At 34.6% G+C, this 26909-nt stretch overlaps 1 protein-coding gene across 3 annotated transcripts in view; it reads left to right on the forward strand.

The window, feature by feature from the left end:
• FSTL5 (follistatin like 5) overlaps nt 1–26909 on the forward strand; it is a gene marked incomplete at both ends in the record, with an annotated part of 543379 nt that overhangs the window by 265326 nt on the left and 251144 nt on the right. For all 3 annotated transcript variants that reach the window (XM_079698612.1, XM_079698613.1, XM_079698614.1), the window contains one exon: nt 3455–3575. In XM_079698612.1, coding sequence (XP_079554738.1) covers nt 3455–3575 — 121 coding nt within the window. The remainder of the gene's footprint in view (nt 1–3454; nt 3576–26909) is intronic.

The raw sequence follows: 26909 nt of genomic DNA on the forward strand, positions 1-26909 counted from the left end.
TTCAGGGGGTGTTGAAGGTCAGCAGCTGCAGCAACGCATGATTTCATCCTTGTAGAGGCAGATGGCAAGTGCCCGTTAGTAGTTGTCAATATGAGTGGTATATTTCATGAGTTCATCTTTTCTCCTACTCCACCAAGGAGAGGAAAGAACAAGACACAAAACTGGAAGATTAGACTCCTCTGTCTTCCTACCCCCTACACAGATGGTCTCATCACCATGACCTGACTTGAGACCATCAAAATCAACTACATGTATCTTATCGCTTTTATGAGAGTGAATATAATAACCTTGGATGTCCAAGTCATGCCTTATCTCCAGAAATCTAATAACCATACATCTCTTAGCAGGGAGACAATCCTCTACATCTACCACTGGCACTTTCTATTTCTCTTTCCAGTTTTATTTATCTTTAGATAAGTTATTGTCATCTGAGATTCTGTGTAGTGTACAGGCATGTCTCAGAGATATTGCAGTTTGGTTCCAGACTACCACAATACTTCAATAAAGCAAGTCACATACTTTTCGTTTGTTTGTTTCCTAGTGCATATAAATTTGTTTACACTACACAATATTTTAGTAAGTGTGCAATAACATTATGTTTAAAAAAACAATGTACTTACCTGAATTAAAAAAAAATACTTTGCAAATGAAACTATGACTGGCCTCCTAGACTAAAGTTTCAACCTAAGATACTTCAATGACAGTATATTCAGTGAGTCTGGCCTTGTCAAGAATCTCTAGTTCAGATGTAACACATGCATTTTGAGGAAGCTCCAGTGGGAAGTCTTTGGAACCAGAGCCAGAAGGTAAATGAAATAAATGTCCTACAAGTTTGGATCCCCAGCACAAGAGTGCTTAATGTATTACTACTTCTATTTTGTTTTATACTTTCTTTCCCCCAGTCACACATTCAGCTCGTTAAGGCTATCAGAACTCCGAATATCTGAAGCAATTTTCCCAGGCTGGTTAAAAGGTCTATAGGAAAGTATCTTCTGCATTTGGAACACCCCAGAGTGTGCCAATGCTCCCATCAGGAAACAAAGGAGAGAAAAAGTTACTAGGAAGCATGTCTTAAGTAAGCTATTTCATTGACCAAAAATGGACTAAATGAGGGAAACGTGTATTTAAAATATGGAAGAATGAGGGAGTGAATCACCTCTCCCCTGTGCATGGGCATGGCCAAGTGTCAGTGAACAAGGATTTTTATAAAAATCTCACTAGCCAGGACCATGCACTTTTCTAAAGCACACTCATTAAAACAACATATCCAGCTTGAGTTTTATAATCATGATCAAATCAAGTTCAAGATCAAATCAAAAGCAAGCTAGTCTTATGCCAAAGCCAGTTTCAAGGAAAAAAGTAGGAGTCTGTTCTCTTGGTCTATACATGATTTAACTTGAGTGAAATATTAGAACAGAAATAAATATGAGACATACACTACAATGATGAAAGCTTCTCCCCCAACTTTCTGTTCCATCGTTTCACAAACAGGTACTTGATTAAAAGTCACTAAAAATAGTATTAAAATATCTGACCAAATCCTGGTGTCACTGCATCCTAAAAATTACTGCAGTGCTGGCACTGCAGGTCTTTAGGAAGTGTATAATGAGGTAAGATCAAACACACTGCCCCTCCGCTACCTGGGAAAATTCACTTCCCATTATCTAACAAATAACAGATGGAGAGTGGCTGAGAGCTCCGTTGCTTTCTAAACAGAAAAGCAGTACTTGTTTCCCCATTAGGCTTACAGGAGAGATAGCTTCAGACATTAGATAGTTTTGTTAATCCCTAGTGCTAAAGCCTAGGGCTTTAATCCACACTATTGACAATATGCATTTATATGGAAAGCAGATAAATCATTCACTTTTCCCCCTTTCTAAGGCAGCAAATGCCAGCTTAGCCAATGAAATTTGAATCCAGTAAAAAAGAAGAGAGAACACATAATGTGTAAAAGTCATATTTAGCAGTGCAAGTGCTATCATTGCATGTCACCACTCAGGTGGCTACAGGAGGGGCTGGAGCTTCTAGTGATCCATCGGCTAAGCTCCATCCTCAGAGCTGTCTCTGCAGCTCAACCAAGCGCAGGCATAACAACTTCTAACTTATGGATGTTCCATAAAAGGTTAAAAATAGCTCTTTAGAAATTCCTATCACCAATCCGCCATTGCTGTGACAAAGCTTGAATCATCCTGCTCTACCAAAAGAAATAATAAAGCATCATGAATATACAACTATAATGTGCACAAGCTGGTGTGGAAATCTGCAGTGAATGATTATAATGAGAAGCACATTAAATAAAAATCATTATTTTTAACTTTGATTAGGTCTGAATGTATACTGTGTGTCTTGCACTTGACGATATGTGTGTGTATAAGCATATACGTGTTTTTATAAGTCTGCACAACAACCAGGAGAGATAGAGGTTACTATCTTTAATTTCTGATTGAGAAAAGGTTGAGTGATTTGCCAGATATTATAGAACTATTAAGTGGCCTTGGCATGGTCTGAACCCCCCTAGCTGGCTGACTTCAGAGTCTGTGTTTCCTGATTGCACCAACTTAAAAAAAAAAAAAAAACATGGGGAAGCAAAGCTCCAAGCAATATGAACCAATCCCTCTGTGGACAAATATGAAAGACCGTGGACACAGCTATGCAGCTACCCAGAATGAAAAGGAATGTTTGAAAAATCTTGCAGACCTCTTTTACCAGACAGGCTATATCTGTCTGGTAAAAAAACAGAATAAAAAAGCTACTGCCCCAGTCCATGGAACAGAGCACAGAGTAGAAAAGCAGTCTGGTGATTTTCCTCACCCATGCTTGGGTAGGTTTCCATCATCAATCGGTGCATTAATTCTATCTGGCTCCTGGAAACAGTCATTTGTTGAATAGCTCCTTTGTGACCCAGGGAGTTAATTCAGAACACCAAATGCTTTCATTTCCGGCTGGGGAGGAGTTTAGGCAGAAGAGAAAAAAAATACTAGCTTCATTTTTTACAAATAATAGGAAGATGAAAGTTGGACCAAATTTCCTCACTCTTTTTGTTGGAGAAGAGCTGTTCTATTTTGACATGGGTCACTGAGACATTGGAGGAAATTTTCATGTGCAGTTATTTCCTTGAGTCAATATAAGTGGAGCAAAGGAAATGACTGAAATACAAAATTGTCCTTTTAGTGTTCAGATTTTCTGGGTCCTACTGGGAGATATTTGTATTAGAAAATTTAGGCTAAATTCTAAGTACGTATCTTAACGTCAAAGCAACTAAGTCAAATTTATAAGTATATCTTTGAAACAGTTGAAAATAAATGTCCAGTAACTGAAAACCCAGGTTTCTCATAGGTTCAGTTCTTTGCCCAGCTACAGATTTAAATTACCTATTAAGTGATTTACATAAAATTAATTATACTGTAGAAATGTTAAGACAGATATAATTGCATGAATTTAATTTTCTTGTCAGGTGATAAAACAGGAAGAACTTGGCAAGGACCTTTCTGATTGTACTTTGTACGATCTACTGAAATATGATGATTTTAACTCAGACAAGCACCTGGCTCTTGAAGAATTTTATAGAACATTCCGTGAGTATAAGATTCATTCTCTAATTCCTCTTTGTACTTTTTCCTGTTTCTTTACCCAATATGGTGTGTTTGCTTGATATCAAAGTACAGACTGTTTCTTTTTTTTTTTTTTTTTTTTTTTTTTTTTTTTTTTTTTGTGGTATGCGGGCCTCTCACTGTTGTGGCCTCTCCCGTTGCGGAGCACAGGCTCCGGATGCGCAGGCTCAGCAGCCATGGCTCACGGGCCCAGCCGCTCCGCGGCATATGGGATCCTCCCAGACCGGGGCACGAACCCGTATCCCCTGCATCGGCAGGCGGACTCTCAACCACTGCGCCACCAGGGAGGCCCCAGACTGTTTCTTAAGAGAAGTGATATAACTGAGATAATTTGTGTGTGGCTGTATTGAAACGAATGTAAAAGCTAAGAGAGTTATAGTTCTAAAATGCAGAGCTGGAAATGTTTGATAACATTTGTTATCAGTTCCTATTGATTCTAGTTTAAGATATTAATTCCACAATGACGCTTCCAAGGTTATTTTAGAGTAGGAACAGCACTTCACTGTCACCATATATCAAAAACTAATTATTTACATAATGGCAATTTTTTTGATTTTATAGAAAAACCAAAGTTGATTAATAGATAACGTTTGCATATACGTTAACAACAATAATTAGCATAAGAACTGAAAATTATATTTATGTTAAGATACTTTGGCATCAATTATATATGTTTAAAATGCTTAAACACTTCTTAAAATTGAGTATACTTTATAGAACAAAGTTGTAAAGATGATTTGGTTTAAAAAGTTGTATGACAGGGCTTCCCTGGTGGCGCAGTGGTTGAGAGTCCGCCTGCTGATGCAGGGGACACGGGTTCGTGCCCTGGTCTGGGAGGGTTCCTCATGCCGCGGAGTGGCTGGGGCCGTGAGCCATGGCCGCTGAGCCTGCACGTCCGGAGCCTGTGCTCTGCAACGGGAGAGGCCACAACAGTGAGAGGCCCGCGTACCATAAAAAAAAATTTAAAAAAAAAAAGTTGTATGACAGGTTATTCATTAAAAATAATTCAAAGAAAAAAGACTAAGAGGCAAAAAACAGAAGGGAAAGTTTTGGGGCTGTGTGTAAAAGAAAGAGAAAAAAATACTAAATTAACTGTTTGGTATTTAAAAATCACCAAGTAATCAAAGTTAAATGAGATTTTAGTTAGATAGATAGATAGATAGATGATAGATAGATGGATAATCTTCTATATATATATATTTATATATATATATATATATATTTTTTTTTTGAGGTACGCGGGCCTCTCACTGTTGTGGCCTCTCCCATTGCGGGACACAGGCTCTGGACACGCAGGCTCAGTGGCCATGGCTCACGGGCCCAGCCGCTCCGCGACATGTGGGATCTTCCCGGATGGGGGCACGAACCTGTGTCCCCTACATCGGCAGGTGGGCTCTCAACCACTGCGCCACCCGGGAAGCCCTCAGTATTTTTATATGCACTCACATATATAGGGCTTTCCAAATATATACATATGTATATATTTCTTTTTTCCAAAAAGGCAGGAAATAGGATATGTACTTGGTGTAAAAAGATACTTTTTGGGTTATGCCTCTGTCGTCCATCAGTTGTCTGATATTGGAAAAATTACTTAAATCTCTGAAAATTCATATAAATAAGGATAGTAGTTACCACATGATCATTTTATATTAAAACACTGAATTATATTTTATGTAATATTTGATACTAGCAAAGTAATAAATGTGAAATAGTTGCATGTTACAAAGCTTTAAGGCAAGATGTCAGTATGCTCTTCAGATTTAATTAGACTGCATTTCCACTTTAAATTGCAAGCAGAGTACAAGATGGGATATCTCGGTAAACAGTTAATCCTTTAAAGTGTGTCGCAAGGCTAGACAACTTTTCAAAGATAACAAGAAAGCAGCATTATCATTCAATGATTATATGAAGAAACTGAAACACAGAGAAGTTAAGAACCAAGTGGCTGAGTTTATTATCAGACCTATGCCAAACCAGTTAAGAAGTCTATGTGTTTGCCATTAAACTTCACTCTGTAGTAGGCATTGTTTTGTGTGCTTAGGATGACAGGAATATTATGGTTTATGAGGAAAAATTGTTTACATTATATTGTATTATATTGTATACTATCATGTAAGATACAAGGGGATGAATGTCATAGGAAGGCCTACATAAAATATAAAGTGAACTAAGAATATAACCTCCAGCACTGGGAATCAAGGAGAGTTTATGAAAGTGGTAGCAATTGAATGGGTCTTCAGGATGAGTGGATTTGGACTTTAGGGGATGAGAGATGGAAGATGGACAAAGAGAAGAGTGTCAGGGAGGAAGAAATTTTCCTCTACTCTTCTGGGTCCTTTTGGCTGGTCTAAGAATCAAGTTCACATAAGGCAGATTAGCAGGAGAAAATCAAAATTTAATAACATGTATACATGGGAGAGACCCAGGAAAACTGGGTAACTCACCAAAATGGCTGAAACCCTCACCTTAAATACCATTTTCAGCTAAAGACAAAAGAGGATGTTGAGGTAGGGGTTTTGTGCTTCAAAGGGGAGGAAAGCAATACACATGGAGATGGAAAAACAAGTGTTTGGTAAATGAATGTTCTCTCAGCCCTGCACAAACAATGGGACACAGAGAGAAATTTTAAGAAGCAGACTTTGCTGAGTTCCTTTCTGTCCACACTCCTAGTTCATACTATGGTAACCTGTGGTGATAGCTCCATTCCTGGAAGAGGTCCTCTATCCTCTTTCTTTTAGGCAGTTGGGGGAGAGTTGAAGTTACTCTCCAAGTCTTTTGGGCTTTGATTGTTTTCAGCTTGAAATAATATTAATACCAAAGACACATTTTGGGGTGGCAGTTTTGCTCCCCTACATCGGCATAAATAAAATCTCTACTGCATGATACACCAGAGTATTTAGAGAAACTAGTCCAACCGGAAGATCTCTTCCAGGTCTGAAAGTCTATGGAAATATATCAATTATCATTACTATTTTACTAACTTATTTTATTAAACAAGCAGTCTAATCTACCAACTCCTATCCTCCACTCCCATAATATGAAGATACATGGATATGGCTAAATAAAAGTAGTTGAAATCTATAGCAATAGCAGAAAATATTTTTAATGGTATACAAACTATCAAGCATCAATAAGAATTAAATTGTATGTTTACATAGGATTTTTATTCAAAATATTGTTAATGGTGGAATAGTGGAGATAGAAACTAATAAATACAATGAAAATAAAGTGTGAGTAATATTTTATTTTTATGGTAACACAGCAAAGACTGAATAATGATCCCTGGCAATATCAGTACAAAAGAATCTTCCCTAGAATACTGCTACCTGAACCTATCAAGGGGAAAATGATGCTGTGTTTGGGATACGATTTGATATTCCTAAGGAGGGCAAGGTAGATCAGTATGTTGTAAAGAAAAATATAATTTGCAATTCAGAAATCTGAATCATCAATACAAACTTCAATAGAGACATAGTGAAACATTGTTTTTAAAGGAGCTACAGTGTAGTACAAACTATTGAATTTGGAGAGAAGTAAATCTATATGATTCTGTTAACAACTGGAAGGTAATATGGTAGCAATTTTATTGAAATTATTTATAGTAAATGCAATGAAGTTTAATGAAGATTGTAATGATTCTACCATTCTGTCAAAATTATGTATAATGAAAAAGGTCTGCATTTTTAATATTTTGAATCATAAAGTGATATTTGATAATGAAAACACTTGGCAATCAGCAATCATATTATGAGGTTTTATCTTTTTGAATAATCACAAAACTTTTCCTTAACTATGATGAAATGATGTTAACATAATCATTTAAAAAAGGTAATGTTTTTAAGTAATGCTGGAATTATCTGGGGGTGTTTTAATATTCATTGTGGTCTCACCAAGCAGTTTTCTGCAATATATTTTCAGTGTTTCACCATTATTAATCAGGGTATCAAGCTCTAGAATGACCCTCTGGAGAGAATAAAACTAACTTGTATGGATTGTCTGTATCAGCAAGATGTATTTATACTTATATGTGAATAGGAAACATGCATCTATTTCTTTCTCTCCTTCTGTTAAAATACTTCACGACTAAACCCACCTCCGTTGTGTGAAGTTTAGTGACAGGCGTTGTATAACGACATGATGTTAGAAAGTCACTCTATTATAAAATATTAGTATCATGAATAAAAATATATAACAATTGTGAAAAGACAATCTATTTTAAAAGTAAATATTAAGTACCTATGTGTATAGACTGCTGTGACAGTTAAAGCAACTTGAAAAGATAAGTTTCCTTTCCTTTAGAATGCATCATCTCAGACAGACAATGATAAAAAGGACAGATATAGTAAGGATAAAAAGTAATCAGTTTTTCCACCCAGAATTAATTCCCGCAGAGAGGGGGAAGCTCAGAAAACTAAAAAGTCCCTAAATAAATAGAATCTAGAAGAATAAACTAAGGCCAGAGAAGTCAAGGAACTTGTCTTTATCCAGTCTTTATTTACTGGTAGATACAAAGATAAACAGATTTCTTGAGTTCCAGTTTATTATTCTTTCTGCCACCACACAACGTGGAAGAAAGTAAAGGGTACTTTGCAAACAGGAAAATGTTAATGGTAAAGAAAAAAGAACCAGCACATTATCAACTGTTATTACATGATTAGGGTGTTATTTTAGTACTTATAAAGTTTTCCATAAAATAGTATTTTTTTTCATTTTGGATAAGATGAATTATTTTATTATATTACAGTAAGCATCAGATAACATTCTTAATTTTTCTCAGGAATTTTTGACATTATTCAAAAATCCTTTGATTTTTACTAGGATATTTAAAATAAATCATCACTGCAAGCATCTAATATCTCAAATCATGCCTTGTTTGATTAACAAACTTGGAAATCTATGCAATGGGATACAATAAATCTTAAGTGAGATCAGACATAGTTTTGAATATTTAAAAGAAATACTAGGGCTTCCGTGGTGGCACAGTTGTTGAGAGTCCGCCTGCCGATGCAGGGGACATGGGTTCGTGCCCCGGTCTGGGAAGATCCCACATGCCGCGGAGTAGCTGGGCCCATGAGCTATGGCCACTGAGCCTGCACGTCCAGAGGCTGTGATCCGCAATGGGAGAGGCCACAACAGTGAGAGGTCCGCGTACCGCACCAAAAAAAAGAAAAAAGCAAAAAAAATATCTTCCAACAAACAAAAGCCCACGACCAGAGGCCTTCACTGGCGAATTCTATCAAACATTTAGAGAAGAGCTAACACATATCCTTCTCAAATTCTTCCAAAATATAGCAGAGGGAGGAAAACTCCCAAACTCATTCTACGAGGCCACCATCATTCTGATACCAAAACCAGACAAAGATGTCACAAAGAAAGAAAACTACAGGCCAATATCACTGATGAACATAGATGCAAAAATCCTCAACAAAATACTAGCAAACAGAATCCAGCAGCACATTAAAAGGATCATAAACCATGATCAAGTGGGGTTTATCCCAGGAATGCAAGGATTCTTCAATACACCAAAACCAATCAATGTGATGCACCATATTAACAAACTGAAGGATAAAATCCATATGATAATCTCAAAAGTTGCAGAAAAAGCATTCGACAAAATTTCCCACACATTTATGATAAAAATTCTCCAGAAAGTAGGCACAGAGGGAGCTTACCTCAACATAATAAAGGTCATTTATGACAAACCCACAGCCAACATCATTCTCAAGAGTAAAAAACTGAAACCATATCCTCTAAGATCAGGAAAAAGACAATGGTGCCCACTATCCCCACTATTTTTCAACATAGTTTTGGAAGTTTTAGCCACAGCAGAGATGGAAAAGAAATAAAAGGAATCCAAATTGGAAAAAAAAAGATGTAAAGCTGTCACTGTTTGCAGATGACATGGTAATATACAGAGATAATCCTAAAGATGCTACCAGAAAACTACAGTTAATCAATGAATTTGGTAAAGTAGCAAGATACAATATTAATGCACAGAAAACTCTTGTATTCCTATATACAAACAACAAAAAATCTGAAAGAGTAATTAAGGAAACACTCCCATTTACCATTGCAACAAAAAGAATAAAACACCTAGGAATAACCCTACCTAAGGTGACAAAAGAGCTGTATGCAGAAAACTATAAGACACTGATGAAAGAAATTAAAGATGATGCAAACAGATGGAGAGATATACCAAGTCCTTGGATTGGAAGAATGAACATTGTGAAAATGACTGTACTACACAAAGCACTCTACAGATTCAATGCAATCCCTATCAAACTACCAATGGCATTTTTCACAGAACTAGAACAAAAAATTTCACAATTTTTATGGAAACACAAAAGACTGCAAATAGCCAAAGCAATCTTGAGAAAAATGGAGCTGGAGGACCCAGGCTCCCTGACTTCAGACTACACTACAAAGCTACAGGAATCAAGACAGCATGGGACTGGCACAAAAACAGAAATATAGATCAATGGAACAGGATAGGAAGCCCAGAGATAAACCCAGACACATATGGTCACCTTATCTTTGATAAAGGAATCAAGAATATACAATGGAGAAAAGACAGCCTCTTCAATAATTGGTGCTGGGAAAACTGAACAGCTACATGTGAAAAAGAATGAAATTACAACACTCCCTAACACCATACATGAAAATAAACTCAAAATGAGTTAAAGACCTAAATATAAGGCCAGACACTATAAAACTCTTAGAGGAAAACAAAGGCAGAACACTCTATGACATAAATCACAGCAAGATCCTTTTTGACCCACCTCCTAGAGAAATGGAAATAAAAATAAAAATACATAAATGGGACCTAATGAAACTTAAAAGCTTTTGCACAGCAAAGGAAGCCATAAACAAGATGAAAAGACAGTCCTCAGAATGGGAGAAAATATTTGAAAATGAAGTAACTGACAAAGGAGTAATCTCCAAAATTTACAAGCAGCTCATGCAACTCAATATCAAAAAAACAACAACAACCCAATCCAAAAATGGGCAGAAGACCTAAATAGACATTTCTCCAAAGAAGATATACAGATTGCCAACAAACACATGAAAATGGATACTCAACATCACTAATCATTAGAGAAATTCAAATCAAAACCACAATGAGATATCAACTCACACTGGTCAGAAGGGACATCATCAAATAATCTACAAACAATAAATGCTGGAGATTGTGTGGAGAAAAGGGAACCCTTTTGCACTGTTGGTGGGAATGTAAACTGATACAGCCACTATGCAGAACAGTATGGAGGTTCCTTCAAAAACTAAAAATAGAACTACCATACGACCCAGCAATGCCACTACTGGGCATATACCCTGAGAAAACCATAATTCAAAAAGAGTCATGTACCACGATATTCTTTACAGCACTATTTACAATAGCCAGGACACAGAATCAACCTAAGTGTCCATTGACAGATGAATGGATAAAGAAGATGTGGCATATATATACAATGGAATATTACTCAGCCATAAAAAGAAATGATATTGAGTTTTTTGTAGTGAAGTGGATGGACCTAGAGTCTGTCATATAGAGTGAAGTAAGTCAGAAAGAGAAAAACAAATACCGTATGCTAACACATATATATGGAATCTAAAAAAAAAAAAAAAAAGGGTTCTGAAGAACTTAGGGGCAGGACAAGAATAAAGTCACAGACGTAGAGAGTGGACTTGAGGACACAGGGAGGGGGAAGTGTGGGCTAGGAAGAAGTGAGAGAGTGGCATGGACATATATACACTATCAAATGTAAAATAGCTAGTGGGAAGCACCCTCATAACTCTGGGGATCAGCTTGGTGCTTTGTGACCACCTAGAGGGGTGGGATAGAGAGGGTGGGAGGGAGAAACAAGAGGGAGGGGATATGGGGATATATATATACATAAAGCTGACTCACTTTGTTATACAACAGAAACTAACACAACAAAGTAAAGCAATTATACTCCAATAAAGACGTTAAAAATTTTTTTAAATAAACCTAAAAACGTAAAAAATAAAATTACAACTGTCAAGGCAATATAGATTTGAACTATAATTTTAAAAACAATAAGAGCCTTAAATCATTCCCATTTGAAGATGACTTTGTCCTCACCATTGCTAAGGTTACCTTAATCTGATGTAGCTGGTACACATTTATGTTTCTCTTTTTACCTATATCCAGTGGCATTCTACACTCTCTGATTTTTACATGCTCTGATCTCTCACTGGTAAATTTTGCTTGTTGACCTGTTTGTAAGTTTTAAAAGCAGATACAATTAGATATTTTAGCTTCTTTTATTTCAGGTGAAACACTTCTATTTATTTCTTGAATTATTGACTCTTTTGTCATATAGATATTGAGAATAAGGACTTGCTTGACAAAGTGAAATTGAAATAAAAAATAATAAAATGGTAACTCACCAATCTTTCTTATTTTCCACACTTGTCAATCATAATTTACTGTGTCTGACTTAAAATTACTTTCCGCTGATTTCAGCAGCATATTCTGAGATGGAGTTTGCCTGAGGCTGTTTATGGACTTTCAGAATCATTTCTATAATTCACTAATACTTTGGCTTTGTTAACCCCATGTTCTTAATACCATCTTCTCAGAAACTCCTTGAATTGAGGCTTAAGTTGTCCTTGTGTGGTCTGAAACCCTATGCGGATGGCGTCTTCATAGTGGCTTTACTGTGGAGATCCAGGGGACACTGCTGCCCAGATCCGAGCCATTTGGACATGACTGAGTGGCTGCAGATTGGCACCAAAGCCTTTGCTTCATTTCAAAGTATCTCACATTCCCAAAGTGAGTTCGTACTAATGGGATTTAAGTTTTAACTGGCCAAAATTGTTCAACAATTTAAAACAATTGGAATGGAATCTGTCATGTTTTAATTACTAGCTGTTCTCTGAATTCCCTTCTCTAGGTTATTCTGAGAGAATGCATTTTATCTAAATTTTCCAGTTGAAAGTTTCTTTATAGGATTCTGCTCTGTCAAGTGATTCTTTAGAGAGGCATTTATCTAACAAGTGAGTGTTATTATGAAATATAAAATAAAGTGCTTTTCAAACTTATAATATCAGATAATCATATGCATTTAAGTATTTAATCTTTTAAAAATATTTATTTAAAGAATTTGAAAGCTAACACTTAGAAAATACATTTTTGCTAAATTTATTTTAATGAATAGTTATTATTGCCTCATTTATTTTTAACCAGCTAAAGGTCTACTCTGTCAGTTAAGTGAGTTCTACTGCTATTATGGAGTAATTCCGTGATTATAACCAGACAAAACATAAAGTTTTAACAGGCCTTATCCATGTATATAGACATCGTAAGATTTACATTGAGTATCTTAGTTTGAATCCAGTGTATCTTGTTGAAAAAAGGGAAGAAATATATCAAAACTAGAGAAATGGATTTTTGAATTTTCCTAAAGTTTAAGCCAAATTGCAGGTTAATAAAAGGTCTGCCAAAGACTTTGCTTTTTTGCTTGTATAAGCTACCATTTTCCATAACTTTTTTTAACAATGATTATTTATTTTTCTTGTTGTAGAAGTTAAATAAAACAGAAAGGAATGCAAGAGAAAATTGGAATCAATTTTAATTACATCATTCAGTTACAATCACTTTGAAATCTACATATATACATATATGACGATTATTCTTATATATTCAAGATTTTTTTAAATTGTAACTTCTTTTAATTATTAGATATTGGAAACATATCTCAGCATCAACAAATATAGTTTAATATCATGTTTTTAATGACTTGCATTGTGTAAAGATACAATAATTATAAAAATTATAATCATGACATTTTATTACTATCCTCAAACTTTTATTCCTCTCCTTAGAGTTTAACACTGGCCCATTTGAAAAATAATACAAGCAAAATATTTTAGCCATCCTAATAGTTTTAAATTTTCTAGCAGTCACATTAAGAACAGAAAAGAAAGAAGTGAAATTGATTTTAATAACACTTTACACCAACATATCCAAAATATTATTATCACAACCTATAATCAATGTAAAAGTTAAGGAAATAATTTGAATTCTTTTTTCCAGCAAGTTTTGAAATCTACTATATATATTATATGTACAACACATCTCAATTGGTACTAGCCACATTCCAAATGTTTAACAGCCACATGTAGTACGGGCTACCATCTTGGAGAGCTAGCATTAAAGTGTTAAAAACAAGACTATCTAAAATTTTATCCCAGTACTTTAAATAGAGATTACAGAGTGAAGTAAGTCAAAGACAAATATCATATGATATCACTTATATGTCGAATCTAAAAAAAATGACAAAAATGAACTTACATACAAAACAGAAATAAACTCACAGACATAGGAAACAAACTTATGGTTACCACACAGGAGATGGAGGGGAAGGATAAATTAGGAGGTTGGGATTAGCAGATACACAATACTATATATAAAACAGATAAAATAGATAAAACCAGAAAGATCTACTGTATAACACAGGGAACTCTACTCATTATTTTGTAATAACCTATAAGGGAAAAGACTCTGAAAAAGAATATAAATATATATGTAATACATATATATACACTATATATATGTGTGTGTGTATGTATAACTGAATCACTTTGCTGTGTACTTAAAACTAAGAAAACATTGTAAATCAACTGTACTTCAATAAAAAATAAAATAAAATAAATAAATAAATATGAGGTTAAGCACATATTCTGGTTTGTAGATAACATAATGTGAAATCATGTTCATATCTATTTTTCAGCAAACCAAAAAAATACACACATAAGATAAATGTAATCATCTACGTGACAAAATATACATCCTCAACATAAATAAGATGTTTATTTTAAAAACAGACTTCACTAAAATGTATTCAATACTACCTTCTACCAGTGTCCCCCAAATGTTGTTTATCAATTGACATTTAAGTCATATGTCTTCTACCCGTAATTAACACCTTTAAATATATATTTTCTGATTTTTAATAATTTTATTTTAAAACTAATGACTATTTTTTCTTCTGATTTAAAATAAATGGACCAATTATGTAAGCCTTCCATTGAGAACCTATTCTGGGAATAATAGTGTTACTACTCTGAGTTATTTCAGTCGTTGAATTGAATTAGCAGTGTGACACTTTCAAGGAACCTGTACAACCTTACATACTAACAGGATTAATGTTTTATATTCAGTTTTGGGGAGGTTCAAAAATAGAATCAGACTATTGTTACCTCCGAGATCCCTAGGAGAATTAATGCACTACACTCAAAATAACCTAATAATTCTTTAATGCTTAGAAATCACCAAAATATTTTGTAGTGCCTCAGAGACATCACAGTGAAAAGAAATGCATGTACATATGTATGTACTCATGTTAACAAGGTATATGTAAAATACCTTATTACCATGCCTTATAGCAATTCAGTGCACGATACTTTCTTGGCAATTTCTCTTACAAATATTCCAAAACCAGTAACAAATTTGTTAAAAACAGATGTTTTTAACAAACATTTTAAGAATTAGCAAAATAAAATGTTAATACACATTTATCTTCACACTTTTATACAAATAATTAATTGATGATTTTCTATTTAAGGTATGTATGCCTGGCACTCTATTTAGTAGTGCTCAGTCTTTTGATTGTTTTACCCCATTTTATTCAATAACAAAGTCACATCTCTTAAGGAAATTCAATTACAAACTCTCTCCCTTAATTTATAACAGACCTCTGTCTCTGCAGTGCTATTTGGTGAGTGCATTTTCAGCAAGATCTACCACTGCCATCATCCTTAGTAAATTTGGAATGAAAATTTCCTATAAAATAAAAAAGTAAATTTATCTTAAATTTTAATGAATATTCGTTATATACTTAGGTGACAATTTAAAAATAGATTTAAGCTAAATAAATTTCTTAACAAAAGTGGAAAGGAGGCATCCATACCAAGCGCTATTCTGCCGCCAGACAGAGGATTTTATGGGGCACAGAATACCGTATATCATCTGCAATGTGCTCACCGTAAATTGTGCTCATCCTACCAGAAACTGTTCTATGGAGGCAAATTTCAGTGAACTTGTTACCAGACATTCGACTAATATAAATGGACCCTTATTGTTGATGACCAGCTAGGACTAAAGCAAAGCATCTGTGATGTTTAAAGCATTACAGAAGTTATAGATTACTGATTGTCTTGAGAGGTAATGCACATTTATAGTGACTGCCTAGGAAACATTGAATGATTAGTTTCTTCTGACTGCAGCTATGATTGATTATTAATCATAATAGTACTTCATTAAATACATAAGTAAATTAGACATCTTACTATACGATATATTGTTCTTGTCTATTCCAAAAGTATGAACATTTTCAACTAAAAATAAAAGTTAGAGAGTTAGGTTGGATGGAAGGAGGAGAGAGAGACTGAGAGAGAGGGAAACAGAGAAGCAGAGAGAAAAGAATTTAAAGGGAGAAAGAAGAAAGCCAGGCAAAGAAGAAGTATGGTCTATTTGATATTAAGTATTTTGTAGTTTAAAATTTATCAGCTGTGCAAAGATCCAATTCCATCCTTTCACATTTTTAAATTAATATTTCAAGTTGCTATTATTAACCTGATCCACAACAACCAGCATTTGTTGTACTCTTATGTGACATTAACAAGGCTCTTCACTACAAATATAAAGATAGATAAGAAATGGTTTCCCTTCTCAATTCTAGGAAATTAAACTGTAAAAGACGATTACAAAATAATGTGGAATAGGATAAAAGACACATGTATAAAATCGCACAGGGCACCAAAAAAAGGAGCAGTCTCAGGGCTGGATTCTGAGCAGAGGTAACTTCTGCATCAAGTATATCCCCAAATAGAAGTTCTTAAGAAGAAAGTCAGAGACCAGGTGCTCTTCTGGTAAGGAGATCACATCAGCAAAGACCTAGGTGTGGGCAATTGCAAGCACTTCGGGAGTCAAGGAAGATGGAAATGCAAACTGGAAATCAGTGAAGAAAGAGGCTGAGGAGGAGATAGGGAGTAGATCTTGAAATACCATGAATACAACATTGAGAAAGAGAGATAGTCCACGTTGTGACAAGCAAGGCACTTGGCAAGGATACGGAATGGTGAGGTCTAATTTGGAAGGATCCTTTAAGCTGAGTGATAAGGGGTTAACATCCAGCATATATAAAGAACTCCTACAACTCAACAACAACAAAAACAACAACTCAATTAAAAATGGGCAAAGGACTTTATATAGATATTTCTCCAAAAAAGATATACATAAGTCCAATAGGCACATAAAAAGGATGTTCAACATCACTAATCATCAAGGAAATGCAAATCAAACCCATGATGAAATACTACCTCACACCAATTAGCATGGCCAGTACCAACAAACTAGGAAATAATTGCTGGTGAGTATGTTGAGAAATCAAAATCCCGTGCATTGCTGGTAGAAATGTAAAATGTTGCAGCTACTGTGGAAAATGGAAGATGGTTCTTCAGAAAATTAAACCCAAAATTACCATGTGATCCAGCTATTCCATCTCTGGGCATATAGTCAAGAGAGTTAGTTGAAAGCAGGGACTGCAGAGATATTTGTGCACCCATATTCATAGCAGCATTTTTCACAATAGCAAAATGTGGAAGCAACCCAAATTTCCATAAACAGATAAATGGGTAAACAAAATGCGGTGTATATGTACCATGGGCTATTATTCAACATTAAAAGGCAGGTAAATTCTGACCCATCCTTCAAAATGGATGAACCTTGAAGGCAGCATGCTAAGTGAAATAGGCCAGTCAACAAAGGACATATATTGTATGATTCCACTTATATGAAATATCTCATCAAATTCACAGAGACAAAAAGTAGAACAGTGGTTGTCAGGGGCTAGGAGAGGGGGAAATGCATAGTTTGTATTCAATCCATACAGAGTGTTGGGAAGGCGAAAAGATGAAAATGTTCTGAACATGGATGCTGATGATCGTTTCACAACAATGTACTATCCTTAATGGTGCAGAAGTGTACACTTAAAAATGGTAAATTTTACATCAGATACATTTAATTACAATTTTAAACAAATAAAAAATGTATCTGCAAATATTTTATAAAATAAACGCAAACGATTGAAGGATACATTTATTTTATTACCAATATTTATTTACTGATTAGAATGGATATCTACTATTGCCCCAAATCTACTCTTGCCCTAGGTGCCCAAGAAGCAATTGGCTATTCATTATGAGTCAGTTTTACTTACTGTAGGAGATTGACATCAATTAATGCACTGCTAAAACTCCCCACAGAATGAATAGAGGTAGGTCATACATTTCAGACAAATCTATCCCCTTTTCTGCACTACACTCATCTTTTCTTCATTATTTCTAGTTACAGTATAAGCAAACACGTCTACCTTTAATTCCTTGTAATGTTTTTACATTCATTCTCTGTATCCATTTTTTTTTACATCCTGTAAGATCTGAGTCTAAAAATGATTCCTTCTCTATGGTTTACCTTTTATCTCTCACGTTATGATGACCACCTTACACTAATAATTTCAAGGACTTCTAATCTTTCCCCCCAAAACAGCATGCTTACTTCCAATTGCCATTGTACTTGTATTCCCTTCTCATCCAAACTTTATAGTTTCTTATACTCAATGGTCCTCTACTTCCTTCACAATCTGATTCCCATGCTAACGAAGCTGCCCTTGCCAATGGCAACATTAACTTGCTTGTTACTAGACACAATGAAATGTTTTTACCTCTTATTTTACAAGTACACCAAGTGTCTCCTCAAGTCTGTGAAATTGCTTCTTATTCCCTCTACTTAAATGTTTGCTTTTTTTGGTTTCTCAGTCTCCATATTTCCTCAAAACCTACTTATTTCTGGTCACTCCTCAGTTGCCTTTATTGAGTTCCTTTAGTCATCATACGAAGGTTGAAATTCCTCAAAGTTCTGCCTATGACTTTTTTCTTGTCTAACCCACTGTCCTTTGGTGATTATAATCTATATGCTGTAATAATACAATTAATACCTCCAGACTAGATTTCTCACCAGTACTACAACACATGCTTGGTCCACTGGACATTGTCACTTGGATTCTCAATACTATTTGTTCAAACTGAATTCACTGTTTATCTCACATCAAAGTCTACTCTTATTTCTGTGTTTCTGTTTAAGATCATGACATCACCATATACTCAGTGGCTAAAGCAATAAAAATATATTCTTCCCCCTTTCCACTGTTCCTCAAGGAATTAAAAATCCATGTTGAATCTTTCTTCTAAAAAGTCTAAAATGTGGTCCATTCTCTTTTCCTCCCTACAAGTCTCCCAGTTCAGGCCTCCATCATTTCTAAGTACATAAAGCAACAGCTTTCTATGTGGTCTCTCTGAACCCCTTGCTGTCCCCTCTCAATCTGTTTCTTCTATCCCGAATGCAAAGCTCATCCTGAAGTCATTTTAATGGCCTTTCAATCCCCTCAAGATATCAAATGCATTCTCCTTAATATGTTTATCTCTCAAATAATTACTCTGTCTTTAGCCTGACAGTAATTGGAGTTTTTGTTAGCTTGTTTGTTTGGTTTTGTTGTTTTTTTGTTTTGTTTTGTTTTACTCATAAGCTATAAATTTCCCATACCAAAATACTATCCCAAAATGCCACATTCCTTCTTGCTTTTTGGTCTTTATACTTGCTGTTCATTCACCTTAAGTCATAACACCAACCCCGAATTTTCTTAATGAAAACCCATTCTTCTTTTATGTCCTACTTCCTTCCCAGTCCCTAGTGAACTTCAGTGGACTTGGCTTAATATTCCTATACTAACTCATATTTCTCCAGCATACCATTTACCACACAGTGCTGCAATTCCCTGTTTATTTTTAGGAATTCTCTATTTGTTTTTTGGATATGTTCAATCAGTAATATTACCTGTATTCACTTTCTATTCCTGCCTTAACAAATTTCCAAAAAATTATAGGCTTCAAACAATACAAATATATTATAGAGTACTGTAGGTCAGAAATCTGACCCAAGTAGCCCTGGGCTGAAATCAAGGTGTCAGTGCAAAGTCTGCATTCCCTTTGGAGGTCGTAGAGAAGAAGTTCTTTCCTTGCCTTTTTCAGCTTCTAAAGGCCACCACTGTACTTGACTCATGGTTCCCGTCTTCCATCTACAAAGCCAGAAACATTGGGTCAAGGCTTTCTCAAGCTGCCATCTTTCTGGTTCTTTCCTTCCTGTCTTCCTCTCTTCCACTTATAAGAGCACTTGTGATTACCTTGCCCCCTCAGAATATTTCAGAATAATCTCCCCATCTCAAGGTCAGTTGATTAGTAATCTTAATTTCTACTGTAACCTAAATTCTTCTTTGCCCTGTAACCTAACATATTCACAAGTTCCAGGGATTAGGATAAGGACATTTTTTGGGGGGGTGGATACAACAGTAAGTCGATAAGTGTTCTGAATACCTATTTTATGAATGAGACAATCATCAATGAGTGCATTTCAAGAGATATCAAATTCAATATGATAATTTTGGTATAAAACGTAATGTTTGTGCACTGTCTATGAAAAGCACTGCACAGACATAGCACTGCCCTGTGAGTTAGTACAATATGCTGTTGTATAAATAAGATGGAAATCAAAAGCAAGAGACTGGAATGTCTTCACAGTCCTGCTTCATCCTATTCTTGATTTGAGAAAAGTTAATTTCTCTTTCTAGGAATCAGGTGTTTTTGGTGTTGTGCTGCTCTGTTTTCTCCTTGAAACATGGAGGTTGAAATAGGGCCTGATATTCTTATCCCATAAAAACAAAAAATCAAATTAGATAGTGCATTTTAAACCTCTTCTTAAATCCTCTACACAATTAGAATATTATCAATTGAAGCAGAAAATATTCTATCCTATTTCAGATACCTGAATTACCATCTGGGATCATTTGTCCCTGATTTGTCTTTTGAACTCAAATTTAAGGATGCTTTAAATTTTAGGGTAGTCTACAAGAGATACAAGACAACAATTGTCTTGCTTCTATGGAGCCCAATTATACCCAGTGTTTAAAAAAAAAAGAAAAGTGTATTAGGCTACTGAAGTTTTGTTTTTGTTTTTCAGGATTAAAAAAAAATTATTGGAATCTAGTTGATTTACAATGTTGTGTTAGTTTCAGGTGTACAGCAAAGTGAATCAGTTATACATATACATAGATCCACTCTTTTTTTAGATTCTTTTCCATATAGGCCATTACAGAGTATTGAGCAGAGTTCCTTGTGCTATAGGGCAGGTTCTTATTAATCAATTTTATATATAGTGGTGTGTATAATATATGTTTACATTTTAAACAGAGGACAGAGCTGTCTTTCACTGTTTCAAACTACTCCCATTCCTGGCCTTCCTTCAATTTACATTCAAACACCTTATTTCTGCCCAGATCCAGAAAGTTGGTCTCTCAGTCTGCATCTCTATCCTGGTGTGTGCCTTTAGTCAAAGAGGCCCCTGAGGAGACTCTTGTTCTTTCTCTTCTCTATTTATAATTATTCCCCATAGAAGTCAATTTTGTAAAAATGTTTGACTCTCTGTTTAGAAACTTTGGTAGTTAAATCAGTAATGAAAAATTTAGAGATAAAATGATATTAAGCAAGTTGTATTGGTTTGCTAGAATTATTGTAACAAATTATCACACACCAGGTGGCTTAAACAACAGAAATTTATTGTCTCACAGCTCTGAAGGTTAGAAGTCCAAATACAGGTTTTGGTAGGATTGGTTCCTTCTGTGGACTGAATGAAAGATCCATTCCTGGCCTCTCTCTTTGGCTCCTAGATGGCCATCTTCATGTTCACATGGCGTTTTTCCTATACACATGTCTATATGCCCAAATTTCCCTTTTTTATAAGAACATTGGTCATATTGGATTAGGGCTCACTCCAATGACCTCATCTTAACAACTAATTGCATTTGCAATCACCCTGTTTTCAAATAAGGTCACATTCTCAGGTACTGGGGATTGAAGTTTCAACAAATGAATTTTGGGGAGGGACACAAACCCATAACACAAGAAGTCACATCAAACACATTTTTAATAACTGAAACATACAAATTATGCATACACAAATAAAATGAAGCATAGTTGTCGGAATTTTCCTTTACAAATACTGCCTTAAATGAAATTTGGACAAAAATGTTTTTCTTGGTAAATTTTAAAAAGAATAGAGCACTTATAATAGAGCTTGATTACAACTTGTATCATTAAGGAAATTGTGCAAGTGATTTAACCAAAATATGCAAATAAATTAGAATAATCAGAAAAAACAAGTCAAGTGTTTTAAGTATTATCAGAAAATATGCAAATAATCAGGCTTATTTTCTAGTTTAATATGTTGCTAAGCCAAAAAGTTTTGATTTTGCATATAATTTTTCGAGTAGGTAAAGCATTATTATTTGAGTTTGATCAACACCAATTAATTTGGTTACCTTTCTACTAGGCGTTCCTATTATATTTTTGTTCATTTTGATAAGCTTTAGCATAATGCAAGCTACATTTTGTCATAGCATATTATGTTGACTATCCTGTCTCTGGATCAGCTTCCATGCCAGCTTTTCTAATTTTTATTTTATTCTTATTCATATAATACTTGTCTTCAATGTTCTATCTCCCCATGTTCATTCTTGACCATTCTCATTTTGTCATGGAGAAAAATCATTACTGAGTATATTGTGAATGATTATTTCACAATTATTGAGCCAAATCACATGCATTATAAAGGTTTTTTTGGTTTTCAAAGCTAACAACATAGGTTGCTGCATTGACAGAATTATTTAGATGTTAATGGTCACTTTTGAACACAAGGATTTTTTTCAATGAACCATCTCCCTCTTATTTTCTCAGGTAAAACTGACACTCAAAATAAAATTAAGTGTTGTCCTGAAAACATAGTTTGTAAGTCATGAAATAATATATATATTATATACATTATAATATATAATATATATATATATTCCTATTCAGTATAAGAGAATGTATGTAACATAATAATTATTAGATAAATAATATTCTTTCTCTTTAAAATATTATATCCACTATCATTTAGAGAATCAGAAAAACTTGTTTTCTCATTTTTTATTCAGTCTTAATCAATATGATCATCTGCTCAACATATGCTCAAAAGGAGAACAGAACTGAAATTCTAAAAAGTATTAGTTCTAAATATTTGTTCTTTAACATTAGTCATAATTGTTATATTTAAATGCATCATATTCAGCCATTTTCAAATTTAAAGTTATAAAGCATATTATAAAGTAGTTCATTCAGAAAAAGCTGAAAATCCCCCCTCTTTTTCTTTTTCCTTTAAAACCAATCAATGAAGAGAGGTCAGGAGTTGATGTTATAAAACATAAAAAAATTAAAAGTCAATGGTGTTTTTCAGTTTGGAAATAAATATATAGACTTCACTTAGTTGGAAGTTCAGCTGTCTTTGACTCTTAACTTTCCTTCCATTCTTTTAATTTATCATGAAAAAATATGCCAAAAATAATGTTTGAGAGGTACTTCATACTTGTGCCCAACTGGTGATAAAAAGACTCTGAAAGATAGTGAGAGTATTAATGTCTCATATTATTGTTGCATAATGAACTTATAAGGTTGTCCCACATTCTCTGACCCTTCCTGCTTTTCCTGCTGCACGGCAGGATCAAACTCCCTTTTCAGCTCATCTCATGGCTGCATTCATCTGCCTGGGTGTGAGATCACAGAGGGTGACTGATGGCCACACCTCATTTTCCTTTCCTCACCCTTTCCTTTAGTTCCCAAAGAGCTAACACACAGTGCTTTATGGACATGAAAGGTAATAATAAGAAGATAGATTTATTAAAGGGGATTATAGATGGACTAGAAAAAGCAAAAACCTGAACTTTCAATTGGACATTTCCCATAGCCAATGCTGAAGCTTGTACAGAGTTAACAGTGATACCTTTGTGGGTTTCCCTGGTCACTAACCTTGCTTGTTCTGCCTGTTCTCCAGTAATTCTCTAGGAAATTTCCTCCTTCTTCTAAGGCTCATTTTGTCAATCTTCACTCAGCTTTTGGCAATCTAAATTTCACAAGATTGTTCAGGGCTAATACTGGTTCCTTAGAGGAGGTTCCTCTTCCTGTTCATTACCTTGAGGTGCAGCTATGACTTTATTCTTTAGATTTTCCAGGACTCACAGTTTAATCCAACACACACACACATACACACACACACACATACATACACACCAGATACCAGATACCAGTGGGCCCCTATAGCCACAGACATTACTGACAAGCTCTAATTTGCAGGACAAATTCTCTCATAACCCTGTTCAGATTATGCGTTCCACTGTGTAGAAATAGGAAAATAACTCTTATAATTACTTTTCCTTGGCTACACACTAGGGAAAACTGGGAATTTCCTTGGCATGATCATTATTATTTCCTTTACTTGCCTCCTGGGAGGGGTGCATGAGGTCACTTTTTTAGTTACATCCCATTATCCAATACTAAGTTATCATCAATAAGGTCTAGGAAGGGAATGAAATAGATGCATTTTATGTACTACAGAGTATATTAGTTAGTGTTATAATAAAGCCAAAACTGCTTGTTAAGTGGTAGATTCACTCCATTAAATAGATAACTGTCTGGGGAGTGCCATTTAATCTGCACAGTAAATTTATGTAATAGTGTTGTTCTTTCTTAAGAAAACAAAATTTTTAATAATGTTCTTTCTTAAGAAAACATTTTTAATAATGTGTTTTTTACTAAAACAAAATGGTAGCAAAACACTGAACTAGATGACACAAGTAAACTATTCTTTGAAGATTATTACATTAAATATTTTTATTTTGGTGAGCGCAAGCAAATAACATGCTGTAATCAGATGTACTGTTATAAAATTGATATGATTGCTTTTTTTTGGGGTCTTGGTAGTAATTTTTTTAACAACTTTATTGGAGTATAATTGCTTCACAATGGTGTGTTAGTTTCTGCTTTATAACAGAGTGAATCAGTTATACATATACATCTGTTCCCATATCCCTTCCCTCTTGCCTCTCCCTCCCTCCTTTTTGAGAGTTCAAATATATTAAATTTGATTTTACAAAGTCACGTGCACTCAAATACTAAGCTTACTGAGAGAACCTTACTCTAATAATTGTGGAAATCTGGCTTTTATGTTTCCTGAATGTGGAAGTAAAAAACTGATAAATAAGCTCTTCCTCAGAGTATGCTGTTTTCTATTTTTCCTTACTTTTCTTTATGTGTTGAAGTTAAGCATAGATTAAACTATTCTATTAGAAAATAGAGAGTTTGGGGGACTTCCCTGGTGGTCCAGTGGTTAAGAATCCACCTTCCAATGCAGGGGACGGGGGTTTGATCCCTGGTCAGGGAATTAAGATCCCACATGTCAAGGGGCAACTAAGCCCGAACACTGCAACTACTGAGGCCACGTGCCACAACTAGAGAGCCCATGTGCCACAACTACAGAGCCCATGCACTCTGGAGCCTGTGCCATAACTATAGAGCCCATGTGCCACAACTACCGAGCCCACGCACTCTGGAACCCACACACCACAACTAGAGAGGAGCCCATGTGCTGCAACAAAGAGCCTGCACACCATAACGAAAGATCTCGTGTGCCTCAACAAAGACCCCCACAGAGCCAAAAATAAATAAATAAATACATATTTTTAAAAAAAACAGAAAATAGAGAGTTTTAAGGAAAGAAACAAATAAGATTTTTTTTTTCGGTACGCTGGCCTCTCACTGTTGTGGCCGGTCCCGTTGTGGAGCACAGGTTCTGGATGCACAGGCTCAGTGGTCATGGCTCACGGGCCCAGCCACTCCGCGGCATGTGGGATCTTCCCGGACTGTGGCACAAACCTGCATCGGCAGGCGGACTCTTAACCACTGCACCACCAGGGAAGCCCCAAATAAGATTTTTGACCCACATTCCTTCTAAGAATGAATATACAATATAAATTCTTACTTTGTTATAAATTATACTGGGAAGTCTGTATATTTAATTAAATGTAAACACAAACTATTGTCTCTTATTAAATTCTCAGTGAGCAGTAATTTAAAATTATCCTTCTGATCATTGTTGCTGACATTATCCATACATTAACAAGTAAAAGTATTACTTATACTGTACAAATTTTAAATTCTGAATCAAATAGAAAATTTTCATAACTAAAAATTGTGTAAAATTAACAGACTCAATTAGGCTTCAGTTTACTGATCTTGGAAGAAACAGATGATAATAAAATATAGGGAAATCGCCTAATTCTTAAATATTTAACTTGATTCTTCTAGAGTCAGTTCAAAAGACGGACTACTTGTTAAACAAAAATATTTTATTTTCTCATAGAATCAAAGGGAATATAGTAGATATTGAAATAGCCACATTGATTTGAGATACACATAAAATGAGATACCTTCAGTGAAACACATTTCAAAAAGTTAATTAATATATATTCATCACCTGTCAGGCCAATCAGAAATCACAAAAAAATTGAATCAAAAAATCATTTATTTTAAAACCTGTACTTACACAGAAAATAAAAAAAGCCTAGAGATAAGAGATAAGTTGTCCAAGGTTTCAAAGGCCATTAATTCACTGAAACTGGGCCCTAGCTGTCTGGATCTATTGTAAATAATAAAAAATAAAACTACTTAGAAATATTTTACTGTCATTGTAAAAGTAACTAAATAATTTTGTTTATATTATTGGCACCTAAATTTTACTTCTCCTTTTGTTGACTGAAAATATCATTAATACTTATGATAAAATACACACTTGTGAAAGTGTTTATATGTGATATAATGTTTAAAAGACAAAATATTTCTCATCCATTAAATGAATTTATAATAGTATTATTTAATTCTTAAAGATCTATTTTCTCATTGAATGTACAATATAGATTAGCAAACAGATTGAAAGTTTAATTCAAAAACATTGTTCATGTATATTAAAGAAGAGAGACAATGGACAAAAAAGGAAATTCTATATATTTACTTTGTGCGTTGAGTAACCCTGAGACAGTCATTTAAACAAACTGGGAATTATAATCTGTATCTCTAAATATGGAGTTAGTCTAGATAATTCCTGTGGCTGCCTACATTTCTAAAAGAAATACTAATTTTCCATATATGAAAGAAAATATAATCATATGTTTTCATAAATTTTAATTATAAAATTAAGGAAACATATGAAACAAAGCTTGGTAATTTTACTAAAGTGATAAATATAAAATAATTAAAGTATTCCAACATATATTACTGATAAAATCTTCACAAATT

Source organism: Hyperoodon ampullatus, assembly GCF_949752795.1.
Source record: "Hyperoodon ampullatus genome assembly, chromosome: 1".
NCBI classification, from domain to species: domain Eukaryota; kingdom Metazoa; phylum Chordata; class Mammalia; order Artiodactyla; family Ziphiidae; genus Hyperoodon; species Hyperoodon ampullatus.